General features: G+C 49.0%; 1 protein-coding gene across 1 annotated transcript in view; it reads right to left on the bottom strand.

The window, feature by feature from the left end:
• Positions 1–253: 253 nt before the first annotated feature.
• The window catches only part of DIABLO (diablo IAP-binding mitochondrial protein), a 205,428-nt gene continuing 187,533 nt past the window's right edge, over positions 254–18,148 (bottom strand). The window contains exon 6 of the mRNA XM_085633271.1: positions 254–2,152. Within this exon, the coding sequence (XP_085489397.1) occupies positions 1,920–2,152 (233 nt within the window). The 3' untranslated portion in view covers positions 254–1,919. The remainder of the gene's footprint in view (positions 2,153–18,148) is intronic.

Raw genomic sequence — 18,148 nt, 5'->3', positions numbered from 1 at the left:
ACTTGACTGCCTAGGGATTTACCCTCAAATTGAGACTCATCGCGTTGCCACATACTTAGAATGTGTCCAAGAACCATTGTACATGTAACCCAGGATAAAATTGATACGTAATGCCTACCACTAATACATGTCATATGACGATGTATACATACACCCACTGTACAATGTTGTGAATTATCTGTTTTTTGAAAAACGTTTAATACATTTAAAAAAAAAAATATATATGAAGTCGAAAATAAAAGAAAGTCCCAAGGGTATTTCACTTGCTTTTATTGCACTTCTAGTTGTCACAATACAAATATTTTTAATTAGAAAACTGAGCTCAAATGCTAATCAGTTGCAAATATTTGTTTCCTTTTGTTGGTGAAAACTGTATGTGAAAAGTTAGAAACATGACTGAATACAGTTAATACTGTATGGTAACCTTATGAAAATAAGCCAATGGTAGCCTTATGAAAATAAGCCATAATACCATAAACCTGCGTGTGGCTAAATTCCACACAATTAAAATAGCAACATAGGTAGATCACATGCACTGTAATGTGATTCAATGCAAACCTTTTAAAAATGTTACAGTTAGTAATAATTTAATTTTTGCACTCGGTCACAGCTTGAAAAAAATCAAAACAAGACAAAAACCGGTCTTCCTCTGCCTGTTGGTTTTCACAATTAATTTTTTGTAAAGACTACGTTTATGCACTCACCAAGTATTGTTCTGACTTTCACAGTTGCAAAAATAAACCAATTTTATTTTCCATACTTTACAGTCTTACCAAGCGACAGCTCTGACGATAGGCAAGATTAGGAAGTCAATTTTGAAAACAATAATATGACCTGGGAAGTACTTACATTGTTCTATAGTGAAACCAATTAAGAACCCACACAACAAATTCACATGTGATAAGAGAATGTTTTTTTAGACAGCAATATTCCCTTTGCTGTTTTAGAGTACAAAATAGTGTGAGTTTTCCACCGAGTGCTAGTAATCCGTTTTGAACTCTTGTCTGTGGGACAAGTTTTAGTATATAATACCCTCGATAGAAGAAATCACTGCCCTAAAAACCCGGTCACCTAACTATACTCCTGCTTACAAGGAGTGTTTTTATAAACCCACTGTAAAATTCCCATTAACCATTTGACATAAGAAAACGAGGCAGCATGAGGATTTATTATATACTTTTAAACAAATAAATAGGCTCTTTATCATGAGTTTAGATGTCATTTTAATGAAGTTTTTGAGGCTCTTCTTAGGTGAAAGCATAAAGGTTTCCAAAATTTAAATTCAACAGACAAGTTAACAATGTATTAATTAATAAAGCAATTTCACAAGCGTAACGTCCAAAATGTTCTGAGACAAAAATGCAACTTAGAGAAGAGATTCTGTTAGTAGTCTAATGGTAGGCAACAAACTTTTTATGTAGAAAAGGCAGGTCTAGACAACTTACTTTATATTTCCCCTCTCCTATTTGTAGATTGCTTAACTTCTTTACTGTTATCATGTTTTGTACCATTTATTTTGTGAAACAAGGTTTTCCGTTTATCAGGAACATGTTTTACATTTCAATCCCGCTTACTTGGAAGAAATCTCCTGGGGACAACATTGACCACTTGAAGTGCTGCCTCAGGTTTGGTACAGGCAGTGGCATCAAAGGCAGCAGTCCACTGAAGAGGCTTGACCTCCCTTTAGGCAAGTCTACTGAAAATATTCACATTTATTTATGAAAATCAAACCTCAATCTCTGGCACAAAAAATGATTGGATTGTGGAGAACAATAAAGTAGAGAACAAGGAACAGTAACACACAGAAGGCACACTAAAATGAAAATGACACAACCTGGCTGCCTGGCTGAATCTGCATACTTTTAATTCTGGTGGCTAAAACATTACCCGTGCATTCCAAAACTTCACAGAGACAAGAATTAGTCTTCCCGAAGATATGCCTCATTCATTTCTTCATCTACTGCAGAACTCTCCATTTGACCTCCCTTCTGTGCAGTTTCTCTTTCCTCTTTTTTCAAAAACTTGCTTATTTCTTCTGTTTGCGCCTCCGCAAGTTTGGATGCTGCTCTCTGCGTTTCCTGGCGCACATCTTGCACCTGTGTTTGCACAAGGTGAATGTGGTTCCGAGCAGTTATAGATGCTTGGTCTGCACCTGAAACACAATATAATTAACACTGCTGTTACAACAGTAAACTTAATGACCTGATGGAGATCACGGTGCTGAGTGGAATCCTTTAACCCAAATGTTTAGGGTTATCAGATTTACCACAGTTCAATCTTCAGACAGCTCATGGAATGGATGTAAAGAAACTGTGAATACTGACAAACCTAAAGGTACTGTAATCTTGTTTCCTAATCAACAGCACTGGTGATAGCACTTAAAACATACATGAAAAAACAACTAATACGGATATATTTTATAAGCATTTATTACAGAGCATCCAGCCAGGGAAACTGCTGAAAGGAAGAAGACTTAGCATTAACAACCGTTCTGAAGCACTTCGACTAACATACAGTCTTGCCTGTCCTAGTTAGTTCAAGCTATGGATAGGGGCTTTTGTCGCATTGTCACACCCATTACAATGTTATTCTTTTAAGTGTCTAGGTCCTGAATTTATTCTGTGTTCATTCTAATGTGTTGCCACATAGTTTTGCTTTCCTTTTCCTCTCCCCTTTTTAGGTCTCGTCTGACCCAGCGCATGCGCTGGTCTGGCGAGACTTTTAGTGAGGGCTCAAAAAATGCTACCATGGCCAGCCTAGAGCTACAGTGCATGTGTGCGGGCGAGCGCTTAGGGGCAAACCTCATCATGCTCATTAAGCGCCCGCGGTCACTTTCACTTTTACCCGCGATCACTTTCGCGGTGCCCCTTTGATGTTCTCGTTCAAAGAACATCAAAGAACATGTTGTGTTAATGCTTTGCTGCGCCTGTTTGACTTACAATGTGCTTTCTCTTTCCACAAACTCGATGTTTGTGTTCCTTTGTTTTGATATGCTTTCAGTATTACTATCACACACACCACCACACGCACAACCACATGCACAACCACACCCACACTCACCCACAGACCCACACACACCACACACAGACAAAACCACAGACAAAACCACACACAACCACACAACCACAACCACACAAACACCCACACACAACCGCACCCACACACAACCGCACCCACACAACCACACACAACCACACACACAACCACACACCCACACACAACCGCACCCACACACAACCACATCCACACACAACCGCACTCACACACAACTGCACCCACACACACAACCACACACACACACAACCACACACACACACACCCACACCCACACACAGACAAAACCACCCACACAACCACACACCCAACCACACCCACAACCACATCCACACCCAACCACACACACACCACCACACCCACACCACCACAACCACACCACCACACCCAAACCCACACACAGAACCACAACCACACCCACAACCACACACGCAACCACACACGCAACCACACAACCACACCCACACCCGCACAACCACACCCACAACCTCAACCACAAACACACACAACCACACACACATCCACAACCACACACACAACCACCACCCACACATAACCACCACCCACACACAACCACAACCACCACCCACACACAACCACCACCCACACACAACCACCACCCACACACACACACACAACCACACCAAGCATTGACATAGCCAATAGGTCTCGCCTTTGGGACCTTATAAGTGTTTAGCCACGCAACAGTTGATGTGGTTGCACCAAGGATATTGTGCTGCATAACTAAATACTTAGTAGGTCCCAAAAGCGAGACCTATTGGCCATGCCAATGCTTGTTGAGCTTTGCTAGAGGAAATGCATTGATTTTCTCGTGTAGTACTTTCTTATTGAGCACAAGTTCTACTACTCATTAGTTTATGTACGTTTCACAACTTTACCTTGTTACTTTTATATTTCAGACTGTATAATTAAGGTATTTGAATATTAAGGAACTAGATAATCCTAACAAAATAATGTTTTTACCAGTTGACCAAATTAAATGGCCTCAAATGAAAGCACCACCTCCAGCACAGCACAACCCACAGTCCCTTTAGAGGAGGGTACCTCCAGCTTCCAGAGGGAACTGGAAAGATTACGCATAGGCGAGAGACAGGCAAAAAAGAATAAAAGAAAATAAGGAGAGGCGGGAGGACAGGGAGGACGAACAGAAAACCATGCAATGTCCCTACACCCCAAGAAGAACAAGTAACACACCAAAACCCCTAGCAGACTGATGTTCCCACCACGGAGGGAGACAGCGGTCATACTGTGACATCAACACTGAAATCAGAACTACAGATCATCAACCTATCATGCAGGCCTCTCGACGAACATGAATGTAATGTTTTGAAAATGGGTTTAGGGTTTTGCCCTACACAATATGGGGACCTAGTTAATGTACATATTGACTTGTACACATTTTTGAGAACCTTGAAATTAAAAGAATTCTTTTCTCAGCAACCAGATAGACCTGTCATATGTACCACCCGTACCCAAACCACAGACCGCACAATTGGGGACACACGGCGAGTACAAACACTTATGGCAATTGAAAAAGACATAACACCTGAAATGTAGTCCATTCTAGAGGACTTGGAAATTCATGAAAATTATAATCGGGATACTGGTCTGAAACTTAAGTCTAAATTTGTCCCGCCTGGGGTATGCCATGGTAACATTGAAAAATTTGGTGATCTGGTTACAGAAGAACTTAGAAAGCTAGAAACCACTGAAAAACACACACCCCACCCCGAACCTACCGCGGAAGGAAAGAGAGGCACTCCAAAGATTACAGAGTGACTCCAACATTGTAATCAGAGAGGCAGACAAGGGAGGGGGGAACGTGGTGGTCATGCACCTACATGACTACATGGGGGAGATTTCACGACAATTGAACAACCAACAGTGTTACGAACCCATCCAACACAACCCCAATAAGCGCTACAAACCACCATTAACACAAGGCTCACAGAATGGAGGGAGGAATGCTTACTAACAAATAATGAGTATAGATACCTGCATGTTGATAACGCTCGGTTCCCTTGCATTTATATTCTCCCTAAGGTACACAAGCGGGGCGCCTTCCCACCGGGCAGACCAATCATTTCAGGCACCGGGTCCCCCACTGAGAGACTGTCAGAATTTGTTGACCTTGCGTTACAAAAACATGTCACCAACCTACCATCCTACCTAAGAGACAGTAAAGACATCCTGGCCAAATTGAATAAGATCACATAAGAGTTCTTGGACATTTACTTCTTTGTGAAAGACGGAGTGATTCACAGCTCATTGCATCGCAAACCCACCTCCTGTAATAGCATACTACACGCTGGTAGTGCTCACGCTAAATCAGTCATCTCCAATATTCCATATGGAGAAATGGTTCGGGCAAGACGCACATGCAGTGAAGATTTGGGTTTCAGCAAGAACATCACAGACATAAAGGAATGCTTTAAAGCTAGAGGCTATGATCAAAAGGTGATAGACAAAGCTGAGCAGAGAGTGCTTGCACTATCTAGAGCTGACACACTCACCAACAATAACACAAAAGTGACTGGCAAACAACACATAAAAGACTACAAAGACAGGATAGCTTTCTTCACCAACTACACAGCACATAGCAATCAGATTTTCAAGGCCTTTAGGAAACACTGGCACCTACTGGTCGAAATTCGATCACTACGGCCTCTCATCACCGACCATACCTCGCTGGTTTTTAGAAGAGGACGCATTCTGAGAAATTCCCTATGTCCCAGCTATGTCACCACCAGCAAGGCAAACACACCTGGTTGCCACAACCACCTGACGGTTTCTATACTTGCGCTAACTGCAATATCTGCTGCCTGGGACAGAACAAACGCAAAGAATGGAGTTACAACTCAGGCTACACGTATAAAATCAAACATCACATAACCTGCAACACACAGTTTGTCATTTACATCCTGGAATGCCCATGTGGAATCATTTACGTAGGTAGCACAGCTCGCAACCTTAAAACCAGGATCCAAGAACACCGCAGGGCACTTAACAACAACGATAGGTACCCAATGACCGAACACTACCGCTCAACACACACAGGGCCAATCAAATTCAGCTTTCTTGGCATTGATCATATTCCACCCAGTAACCGGGGTGGAAACAGAGAACTGACACTGAGAAGAACAGAGGCCAAATGGATATGTAGATTAGATGCGGTGAAGCGGGGACACAACACTGATCATGAGCTTCATTACATCCTTAGATAAACATCCCCACACACCAAGAACTGGTAGCGGTAGATCTACTCTGTTCCAGGAGGAGCACGCAATGATCATCATGGGCTCACCGACGTCCCTTCTTGGTTCACTGATGTTCCGCCCTTTGTACTATTAGATTCTGCAAACTTTTCATCTTAGTTGCCTGGAGAATCTCTGTTCTTTTCCCAATCTCCTTTTCCCCTTCTCGTACAACCTGTCTTTACCACCCACACTGATTACGAACTTTCCGGGACTGTACATCTAACCCCCTTGAGACTTACGACCCACACAGCACCATTTACCTCTTTTCCTTTCCTTTTCCTCTCGGTGACATACATTTTTGATGTCACCAATCGTTTTTCTCCCCTGCATCTTACCTATGTGTGTTCATTGTTTTCAGATCGCCCAGAGGGCTTTTGAGCCCGTAAGACCTCTTACCGGCAATTGCATTTTAATTCCGATTTATCTTTACGATTTTGCCCCTTTTTTCTATTACTTTCATCCATATTCTATATCTCTACAACACTTATATATCTTCCCTTCATAAAATGTCCCATTGCATACCTAGACTTTGGGGATCATGCAACCGCTGCATCTTCCAACCTATTTTTGTATGTACTGACGCTGCCCGGGTCTTTTTGTAAAAATTAGGCACTTTTTCTGACTCTGCCACCACAACAGCCGTTCACTACCCAGATGACACGGATGCATCCGTGCATCTTCCAGCCACTAGATTAACATACCTCCATCTTCGTCACACATTACGTGCTCATCCACACGTTCCATGAGCCTTTCCCCGCGCTTTTCCTTAGTATTTATTCGGCACCTCTGCAGCCAGTCATTTCACCTCACTGGACGGAGCAGAAGGCAGGAGATATCTCATCCTACAGGTACGTTTCCACACGCGCTTGGTCTCCAACATAGCCTCCAATCCAAACCTCGGCCTAGTCCGGCCGGAGCTCTGCTTACTTGGGAACGTTTTCTTTAAAATGTTTATAACTTTGGTCTATCATGCTTGCAAGTTTTGTTGCACTCTTAAATATTTTAGATTCATTTTAGTCTCTACGACTGCAATAATGGTCCCTGAAAATCACGGCCTGACTCCAATTTTGTTCCACCATTTGCGTACTCTATGGCCCCCTTTAGTTTTCTACCTACTTTTGTTTGTTTATCCTTTTGACGCTCACCACCAACCTGAACGTCAAGCCGCACCAACCGCGGACGATTTGCACTACACCTGCCTGTTCTTAGGTCTCGACCTTGCTATCGCGTAAGCGATCGCGAAGCGAGACTATAGAAAGCGGGTTTGAAAAGTGCTCCCAAAAAGCGGATTGCATGGCTAGCAGGCGCATCGTGCCGCCATGCAATCTGCCTTTTGGGAGCACTTCAAAGGGTCCGCTCCCCCGCCCCCAAGCGCGCGCGCGCCACTCTCCGCCGGGCTTGTTTTTCTTGTTCCTCTTGCTGCAGACGTGTGTAATCTTCGGTCAAAGGGTTGAATCGGCAAATGGCTTCTGGCTAGATGTATCTGTTGTATATGGGTCATAGTTTTCTATTTTATGTAAGGTAGTTGGTTAATGCTTTTATTGCAGCGAGACATATTTTAGCTGCAGGCCCCTAGTTGCACTTAGGTGAGTGAGTTATGCGCCCTTTGTTAAATATACATGTAAACTACAAGATATAATTGTTATTTATTAGTTGTAATTGAAAATAAAGTTTAGGCCGTTACTGAATAGTTCCTCATGGCACACTACACCCGTCGTGACTCCGCACCTTTCCCTGCCCCCATTTGTGGCTTTCACAGGAAAATTGTTTTGTCACCAGTGCGTATTCCTATTCCTCCGAACACAAAACCGGAAACCCCATGGCCACTGCTGCGTTAGGAGCGGCTTTTGAGTGTTTTATCAAATGCATTACAATTGAGTCGGTCAAAACGGTCTTCCGTGAAAATCGTCTAACCAGAAGAGGGAAGACGAGGATGTATACATAAATATCGATTACGTGAAAAGTTAGAACACACAAAACCCCTATTGACTCTCGCTGTAAACAGGGTAGTTAGTGACTTACATGTCTAACAAATGATCGACGACACCGCCATTCATTTCAAGGTCCACAGGCACAGGCAGCAGCTGATGCTGAAGGGACAGTCACCGAATTTCTATTCATTTCTAAAAATAAAGTTTTACTCTTCGTTTTTTCCCCACACCCAATATATTATTCTATTTCGTTTTCTTTTAAGTACTGTGGTACTGTAGTTCGCAGTGGGATGGTGCATGCTGCCTCTGCTTCCTCACACACTGGAGACAGCGCACCATGCACACTGGGGACTCTACGCGTCCGAGCAAGGCAGCAAATAGTCGTGCTCTGTGCATAAGGCTATTCTTCATGCATGTTGGCCCCCGCCCACGTAAGAGGCAGATGTGGGGAAAGGGGGGGTGGGGGGGGGCTGGCCTGCACATGGGATTTGTCACTATTATTAAACTACTCGCCATTGTTTGTTTAGTAAGCACCACTATGCGTGTACATGTACCACTATCAGCCTTTCCCCATGCAACTGTTCCTTTAAACTTTGTCTTCTTTCCCTGTGCAGGAGGCAATGGTGACTACACGCTGAGGTAGGTCTGGGTGTGTTCATGTGCCGGGAGCTGCTCTCCCTGTTCGCAGGGTGTCTCTGGCAAACGCTCACTGTGCCGCCGAGCCTGGTTGTTATGGCATGGTGGGAAACCTCTGTGGTTCTCCTCTTCCTGTCAGCACTGACTGAATGACTAGGGATTATTCGCACTGCACCAAAGACGTGCACGTCAACGGCGACTGTGTGGTGTGGGCTGGACTTGCTAGCTGCTGCTTTCTTCGTGCACTCCGAAGCACATCTCTCATCTGCCAGGCTCTATTCTAGCGCTGAGCAGCCCGCGCCGGACACTCGCAGCTACACAAGGGAACACGCACAGGACGAGAACCCACAAACAAACCTCGGGCTGTCGGCGTGGCTGGCTTTACACCTTGAAAGAACACCCCACAGCTGTATGCAGACCGGACAGCTTATCCACACCCTCCCAAAAGCACACAAAACACTGCGTGGATGGGAAAGTACATTTCAACGATCATTGTGACGTAAACATAGCACGTCATAGTAATTCACAGGCCATAGTACCCCCAGGGGCACCCCGCTGTCCCCCCCCTTTCCCCATCGTAGGTTACCCCAAATGACACACACGAGACAGTTGGTGTTGGGTAACAATGCTGCAGGTTTATTACATAATTACATAATTCCAGAATATGTAATGGGTGGGTTATCTTACGGGCGATCCAAGGGCAGGCAACCAACTGGGTCGCCCGCCCGCCTGATGAGCCGGGCAGCGCGGGAGCGATGCCCGCCGTTGCTGCCCTCCAGGTGATTCTTTCTACGATCACGTGGCGTTGGTAATTCTACTCACGCCCCCCCTCTCGGGGCGGAGCGTCGCATAGCAAGCCCCCGGTTGTTCAGGCCCACAACCGCCCGCAGGACTAGCGGGGCGCCGACACGGCTTCCGGGACCTCCCTTGAGGCTCCTCGGTTTTGGCTCAGGCACCCCCTATGGTGCCGCGCAGAGGTACCCTTTGTACCGGCCTGCTTCCAGATAGCCCTGTAACTCCGCCACAGCCCTGGAGGCGGCTCACCGTCGCAGCCAGGGCCCCCCACCAACCCGCACCTCTCCCGTCTTGGGCTTCCTGCAACTAGCTGGAAGGGGAGTTTGAAATGTTGCCCCCTTTCTGACACTTCGACAGCGCTGGAGGGACTCAACTTTTGACCTGTGGGATCCTTTACAACCCCAGGCACAAGGCTTGCCCATGGGCTATAGATGGCCCCATCTATGTCCCCAAGCCCTAGACGCTATCCTGGGTTGGATAGGGGCTGCTATTGTGGCAAGAGGGATTTACGTAACTTTGGACAGTCCCCTCTGAGTGCTTAAACCTGGTGCACAGGAGTGCTCCTGGCTGACAGCGCGCGACCATGGGCAAGGGGCAACTCTTGCCCCTGCCCACCATCCCTTATTTCTCATGGAAATTATGCCCCTACAGGTCCCTCAGTGATGAAACCCCCTAGGCATACCATCTTCGGTAATCTGTCTGGTTTGAGCAGTGCGCTGTCTGCATGGTTCAGGCCTTGACGATTGACTAAGTCATATTATGTCCCTCCCATCATGCTCCCCGGTGGGAGGGTGGCAGGGGGGGGTGCCACCCCCGCCAACCCAGAGCCTCACCTGCAGTGCCAAATTCCTGCTCCGTTTAAGTAGAGTTTTGGTGGCACCCTGGGCGTGCCATATGTTCTACTGACACAATGTCCCCTTGTGCTTGGCCCGCTGACACCCCAGTTATTGGGACGGCAGGACCAATGTTGGCTGGCCGCATCCCCTAAGCGAGGTAAAAGTGTCCGTGAACCGGGTTCCCCGTTCCCTGCAGCTGCAGAACGCGAATTAGTAAAACAAGAGACATGGTACACACTCATGGTTATTTAATAGACTTTAACTTATCCACATAATAACAAAAACACTACAATCACGGCACACCCAAACGGGTGTGTGTGTGTGGGGGGGGGGGTGGTGTGGGGGTCGTTGGACATCGTTTCAGGGGCGAACATACGTTTATAATAGTCCGACTCCCACCGCCCCACCAATTCCACCTTGGCGGGTGCCAAAACAGCTAGGTGGGCCGCCGTGGCTGCTCCGATCCTAAATGAGTGGCTGGAGTATCACTTCTCTGGCTGTCCCAGCCCTGCCCTGTACAAGCTGGCCCCCATCATTCGCTCGAACTGGTATCCGGGGTGGGTTGGCCAGGGCTGTCCCGCTTGGAGCAAGCGGTTGCGGCATGGGGGGCCCCGCATTTGCTGCATTTGTGAGTGAACCGGCATGCTTTGCCCCAGGAGCAAGACCCTGCATTAAAAAGCCTGCAGGTGCCGGAGGACTGTGCCCTAACGCCCGGCTTGCGGCCCCCCCTCGACCGCCCCGAAAGGGCTTCCTGTTCTGCACTTTCCCCTCCTGTTTGTCTTCCTTGCTCTTTTCGCTACTCGCTGTGCCTGATTTTGTTGCTGCCTCCACTGTGTGCTTGCCCATGTGCTTCACCCATAACCTGACTTCCAACTGATCCCAATCAAGGTCTGGACAAATAGCCCTCTGTTTCCAGAAGTCGCAATCATAATGGTACCACCCCATGCCCCCGCACTTGGCAGCCTCTTCTGTGATTACGCTCGCGTAGTGGAAGAGACCTGGCCCTTCATCCGGGAATTTCTCAACTATTACAGCTGCCATGATGGCGAAAGCCTGGCCCCAGGTCACAATGGTCTTCTCAGGCCATGAATGGTAACGCACCTTCCTGTCCTCCTCCTTGGTGCCCATCCTTCTGGTATCTACCCCCTCTGCCCCATGCATGAGAAGGGTGAAAATATCTATGAATTCCCTACGCCAAATCCCTTCCTTGGCCACTAATGGAACCATCCAAGCTAGGGAGCAGCGGCCAGATACTAGCGGGGCAGTGGTAACCAGCGGCTTGGGTACTACAGCTAGAGTCTGAGCCGGCGGGGGGAGCCCCGTTGTTAGGTTGAGGGTGCTTGCCGCAGCACCAGCCACTACATCCTTCGGGGGGGGGGGGGCAGCGGTGGGGGTGCCACCGCAGCAGCAGGCTGGCCCCAGACTTGCGTGAAGGCCCTCGGCCCCGGAGTTACGCTCGGTGGGGCTGAGGCGGGCGGCCTGACCCCTGTGGGTGACCTGACAAGCAACAGGCCAGATCTGACCTCCTCCATAAAGTTTTTTAAAGTATCTGAGAGCTTACCCAGGTCGTCCGATGTCGCAAATGTCACCTGGGATGGGCCCGGGAGTGTGGGGAGTGGCCCAATACCCAAGCCAGCAATTGCCTGGGGGGCCATAGCGGCCCTTTGTGGGGCAGCGGTTCTGATCCGTGCCGGCGGTTGTTCGGCCGGAAAGTCCTTGATTGTGGGGCGGCAAATCCTTTTCGACCACGAGGGGCCTGCGTCATCTCCCAAATCCCTGTCTACGGACGGAACGTCACTGGTTATACCAGAGTCCGAGGGGTTACTGGCTTTCAAAAGTTCCGTTGCCCAAGCTAAGCCCTTGGTCTTTGCCAACTCCAAGAAGGCGGCAATCCGTGCTTCTTCCGATGTGCCTGCCTGGGTCTCCTCAACTTGTGGCCCTGGCGTGAACAGCGGGGGGGAGGATCCTTGACTGTCCATCGTATTGCGGCGACACTCTCTAGTCTGCAAGGGGAAAGAGAGACAATTAACTTCATGAACGTCCCCTTCGTGCCAGCCACCCTGCTCCTTGGCCTAAGGATGCTACTTCTGGACCACCCTTCCCCCACCTGCCCGTACTTACTCCCGTAAAGGTGCAGAGTACGGAGCACGTCTGGCTCGCGTTTGGCTGCTGTCACGTCAATGAGCTGCCGCTTAACGAATTCGGACGGTGCGTAACTGTAAAACAACCCAGCGTAAACAACAAGAAAGGGCCAATCAGAACACACACGCGCGAACTGTAAAGTAATAAAAAGGGGGGGGGGGGGGGGGGGAAGGCGGGAGCGCAGAGACAGGTGGGCATGCGCGCGGTCATACACATAACTTTTAAATTCATCCGCCTCGTGCGCCTCTTCCCCTTTCTAGCCCCATCCCTCGCCCAGCAACAGCACTTGGTATGCCACTTAAGGCCCTAGAGGTTGCATATTTACCGAGCGCAAACTCGACCTAGAGGTAGTGGCGCAAATTCTCAAGAACCATGCAGCCCCTGCATCCAGAATCGGCCCTCTAGGCAGCCAGCCACTACATGCTGCCTCTTTATATAGCGCGAAATCGACCCGAAGGTATTGGAGTGCTTTACGTGAGCGCCGTATGCAAATAACACCTAATACAATATCCGCACCGTATTGGCCTTGCGCAACGAGGCACGGGGGGCATAAGTATACTATTACCCTGCTCTAATGTCCCCGGCCACGCGAGCTTCGCACCTGCAATAGCGGACGCGACCCCACGGGGCCCGAACCTGATTATTCACAACCGCGTCCCGCTATGCAGATTAAATCGCCCACCCCTCAGCCCCGCTCCCCTCCCCGCCCCCACGACAACGCACTTGCTTTCTATGAGCACGCCGCCCAATGTCAGCACCCCCCGCCGGCCATACCGAAAGCGCAGGCACCGGAAGGGGCTCACGGGAGCGCCACCCGCGATGGGCCAGGCAGCTCCAAACCTTGTAGTGCTGGGGGGAGGGGGGGGGGGGAAAGAGGCCCAGGACCCACGAGGCTCGCAGCCCGCATCGCCGCACCTAAAACAGCACGCCGCCAACGGACCAATTCCCCAAGGCCCCACCCGGATCTAACCCGACGCACAGGGGAATTAAATTAATTGTTTTGCCCAGGAGTGTCCGCGACCTCGTGGCCGAACCCCGGGTCCTTGCCCCTAAGGCTGGAGGCAGGCGGTGGGCCACCGTGGCGCGGGGAGGAGGACCACGCCTCGCTGGTGAACAGACAAGGGCGCCGTGGGGGGAAGCTAACAGCCCGACACCACCCCGCGTGGGCCTCCGTGATGCACCTCGCCCCCCCCCCCCCCAAGTGAATCCGTAAGCCGGGGGGGGGGGGGGGTGGTGGGGGAAGGCCTTATGAACGCTACGCTTGTGCAACCACTCCTTGGAAGGGGAAGGAAGTATAGGCTGGCGCTGGGAACAAGCGCTCGAAGCCGGTTTACCGAAAAGGCAGCGCGCGCTCAAACGTGCTGTTATCCGTCCTATTGAGGCACGGCTGATCCCCCCCCCCCCCCCCTTGAAGTCACCAGCATCGCGGGGGGTTTGGGGTTGGGCCGGGACACGCCCGAGGGGCGCCTCGCCGCCTCGCGACCGCAGCGCCGAACATGAAGCGCGTGACCCAGGCGTACGCCGAGCAGGGACCAGAGGGGAGAGGGACCCCCCCACGAGCTCGTCACACGGGGCCGACACCCAGCCCATATCCCCAACCCCGAGCCGCTACCCGCAGTGCGAACGCCCGCCCGCCCGGGACAAGGGCTGCACCCCACTCGCGCGCTACGCAACCTCCCCAGCCATGCACCCAACGCCGGAGAGTGAGGGGGGCAGGGTTGCGCCCAGCACACAGGGCAAGCAAGAGCGGGGTCCCCAAAATGAACACCCGCGTCCCCCACCACCCACGCAACCTCCATCCAGGCCGGGGTGAAAGGGAGGCCGCGGCGGGGGGCGGGGGGGCCGCCCCGCCCGCTGCCCCCGCCCCGATCAGCCCACTCTGCAGTGAATAGCTCAAGGCAGCAGCAAACTTTGTCTCCCCCAAGTATCTGCCACCTCGCCCCTTGCTGGGGAATAAATCATGGCCAACACCACGAGCTTTGCTCCGATCACGGCCCCCCCCGCCCGTGGTACTCCGACCACAGGGCCTCGTCTCCTGGTACTGCCCAGGGACAGGGCCGGGGCGTCAAACCGGCAAACTCACCGCAAAATATTCAGGGCAGCTGGACGGTCGACGATCAACGCGAGACGACGAGACGACCGATCAAAAGGCGAGGTGGGCGACAAAGAGGTCGCCAGGAAGGGTGGGGGAAGGCTAAATAGCCTCCCCCTCCCACCACAGCCAGGAAGTGACACGTATTGCGCGTCACTTCCGGCCAGCCCGAGGAGGGGGCTCCGGTCGGCGTCCCCGCCCCTCCTATGGAAGGGGGTGGGGAGGGGTGACCGTTGCCCCGGGGGCACTAAGGCGCCGACCGCCTATTGGCCCCCTGCGGGGGCCGCGGTCAGCGGCAGAACACCAAACGCACCCCATGGACAAGGACACAATCGAACTTCACAGGAAAGAAAACCACAAGTCGAACTAGCGCTATATAAAACTTTCTAAATAAATAAAATAAATGTAATGGATGCCAAACGCCATGTACATAGGGTAGAATGGGCTTGTGTGAGGGGTCTCTTCAGTTGCAGAGGGAATGTTTAGGTGGGAAGAGGGTTCTCTAAACAACTATGAAGGTTCATCAGAGCTGGAATGAAGGCGGAACCCACCAGAACCCCGGTCCAGCAGAGATTAGTCAGCCAGATCGGGGATCCGTTTGGCCCCAGTGAAATTTGCTGACATGGTCTCTGTGTAATTTGCCAACACGTGGACACAATTCAGCTGCCTCCGCCCGTTCTCTGCCTGGCAATAAAATGGCTTTTTACGACCTCTTCTGTCTTGTGCCCAAAACGAAGGGCAATTTAAAGGGCCATCAGCCCTCTTTTTGTTGGAGTACAGTCCTGTCTGGGAGCTATCTGCAGCCTTACACATAGGTGCCAATGCACCCTGTGTAACAAAGCCACACAGCTTGCTATCACCTCACGAGTACTTTAGAGAAACTTAAGACATTTGGAGTCCGGTTTTTGACTTTGTGCAACCCCCTGTGAAAGAGCTATGCATGCACTGTAAGAGTGTCACATGCATCTGTATGTGTGAGTATTTACACGAAAAACAATTTAAATGGCACTGGCTAATTTGTTGTATTTAATATTTTTATAGCGCTAACCATCCTACTGTAAGGTGTCAGAGCACTTTACATCACACGTATACATTATATATTGACAATAAATCATGCAACTGTAATGTAAATCAATGTACAGGGTGTTACATAAGACGATAAGGGTTTCCAGGGTTAGAAGTCACATTGGCTTCAATGTTTGGGATTAGGAGCTAAGATTGTATGGCAAGGGAAAACACAAAGTCAGGATTTAAAACATAGCATAGTGCTTGGCGTTATTACTACCCAAAGACACCTTTTTAGTAGCCTTATCATAACAGATTGAGGAAAAATACGGTTTTCAACCCATGGCCTGCAGTTTACTTGCAGTCTTTGATGCCTGTTCACTGCTTGCTTTATGAACTGCAAGTAATAACAAGCATTTGCAATGCAATAGGTCTCGCATTACTGAAAGCTTGAGGTATTGGCGTTGCATTATAATGTGCAACGCCAATAGCTAAAACTTTTATTAACGCGAAACCTATTGCATTGCAAATGCTCGTTATATTTAATTATAGCACGTCCTGCCACAACTGCACAACCAAGCCGCGCACAACCCGCCTGGTTATCTACCCTCTAGCTGTTGTGCTCACATCCCATATGACTCTCTTGTCCACCTTACTTAGCGAAATTACGCATTACTTTTTAACGTATTGAGCCCCATATACGGCCCTCTTGCCTACACTTGGTCCCAAACAAAGTCCTTATTATTATTTTCTCATTCGGCTTTACATAGGCCGTAGTCCTGCCGGAACATTGGCTTGCTTTTTTTCACCCCTTTGACCCGCGTTACATTGATCATCACCACTACAGCTAGCTGATTCAGCTACCGCCTTTTATCACCTTCTAATTGTATTACACTGACCTTTCCGGACATCATAGTCTCGTGCGCACTTTTATAACTATCCCCATTACAGATGAGCATTCATATACATGTTTTTCTTTTTTTACCAGACCGTGAGCGCTTATCAAGGCGGCCCACGCAGCCCACAGCACATGCTTATATTTCATACAAGACGCGACATAATCATATGGTATGTACTCTTCTCACTATTGTGCATTTACCTATTTCAAATATTGGGGTACATCGATCCTCTTAGATCATTTATTAACAGAGAAACGTTTTCTGCAGACACCGCAAGCCACACATCTTGCTCCATTTACTTCTGTGCTTATACTTCATCGATTCCTATTATACTAGTAGCAACCTACCTAAACTCATCGTTTTCCTATAAAACTAACCTCGCCAAACACCAAATCACAGAATAGGTCTCTGCTCGCAGACCCATCATTTCACATATTGTTCTATACCTACCTTACAATGCACGAGACCACAGATTAAGGTCTCTGCTCACCCCATCAGTCCCTCTTGTTATTTAAAAACACAACCAGGAGACATCATTTGGGAACATACGCTTGCAGAACACACTGTATAGCCCACACACTAATATTATAGTGAGAACGAACCTTTAAAGTAAATAGGTTTTTAACAAATAACACTACGTCTTCTCACCTCTCTCCCAAACACCCCTTTTTCGCTCTTAAATTGAATATGCTACTTACCAGTATGCATCTGTTCTTGGCATGTAGGGCTGCTGACATTCATATCTGTGCATAGATCGCCGCCTAGTGTTGGGTCCGGATGTTTGCACGTTGTTGTCCTGGAAGAGTCTTCGAAGTATCCTGAGATAGGTGACTCCTCCCCTGGACCACAGTGCGCATGGGCATCCTCTCCATCCTCAGATTGTTTTTCGCCATTGTGGCAGTGATGGAGTAGATACAGAAAGTGATGACCATGCTATACAGTAATTCTGAGAGCTGCAGCTGCTACAGGCGCCGGGGAGGAGGGTGGGCGATATGAATGTCAGCAGCCCTACATGCCAAGAACAGATGCATACTGGTAAGTAGCATATTCAGTTCGAGGCATGTGGGCTGCTGAATTCATATCTGTGCATAGAATACATAGCAGTACCTCCTATTAGCGGCGGCCACCAGTGCCAGCTGCAGCGGTCTGAAAAAGAGTTTTGAGAACAGCCTGTCCTACAGCTGCCTGCTGTTTTGAGTGTACATCTACACAGTAGTGTTTGGTAAATGTATGTATAGTGGACCATGTGGCTGCTCTACATATTTCCTGTACAGGAATGTTTCCCAGGAAAGCCATGGACGCCCCTAACTTACGTGTTGAGTGGGCTCGTGGGGGAATCGTTAATGTGCGTTTAGCCTTTTGATAGCAAATTTGAATACATTTAACGATCCATCTGGCTATACCGGCTTTGGAAATGGCGTTGCCCTTGTGTTGTGGAGAAAAGGCAACGAAAAGTTGTTTTGTCTTCCTAAAGACTTTA

Source organism: Triturus cristatus, chromosome 11 (assembly GCF_964204655.1).
Source record: "Triturus cristatus chromosome 11, aTriCri1.1, whole genome shotgun sequence".
Classification (NCBI taxonomy): domain Eukaryota; kingdom Metazoa; phylum Chordata; class Amphibia; order Caudata; family Salamandridae; genus Triturus; species Triturus cristatus.
Note: the sequence above shows the minus strand (reverse complement) of the source record. Positions and strands in the feature narration are given on the sequence as shown.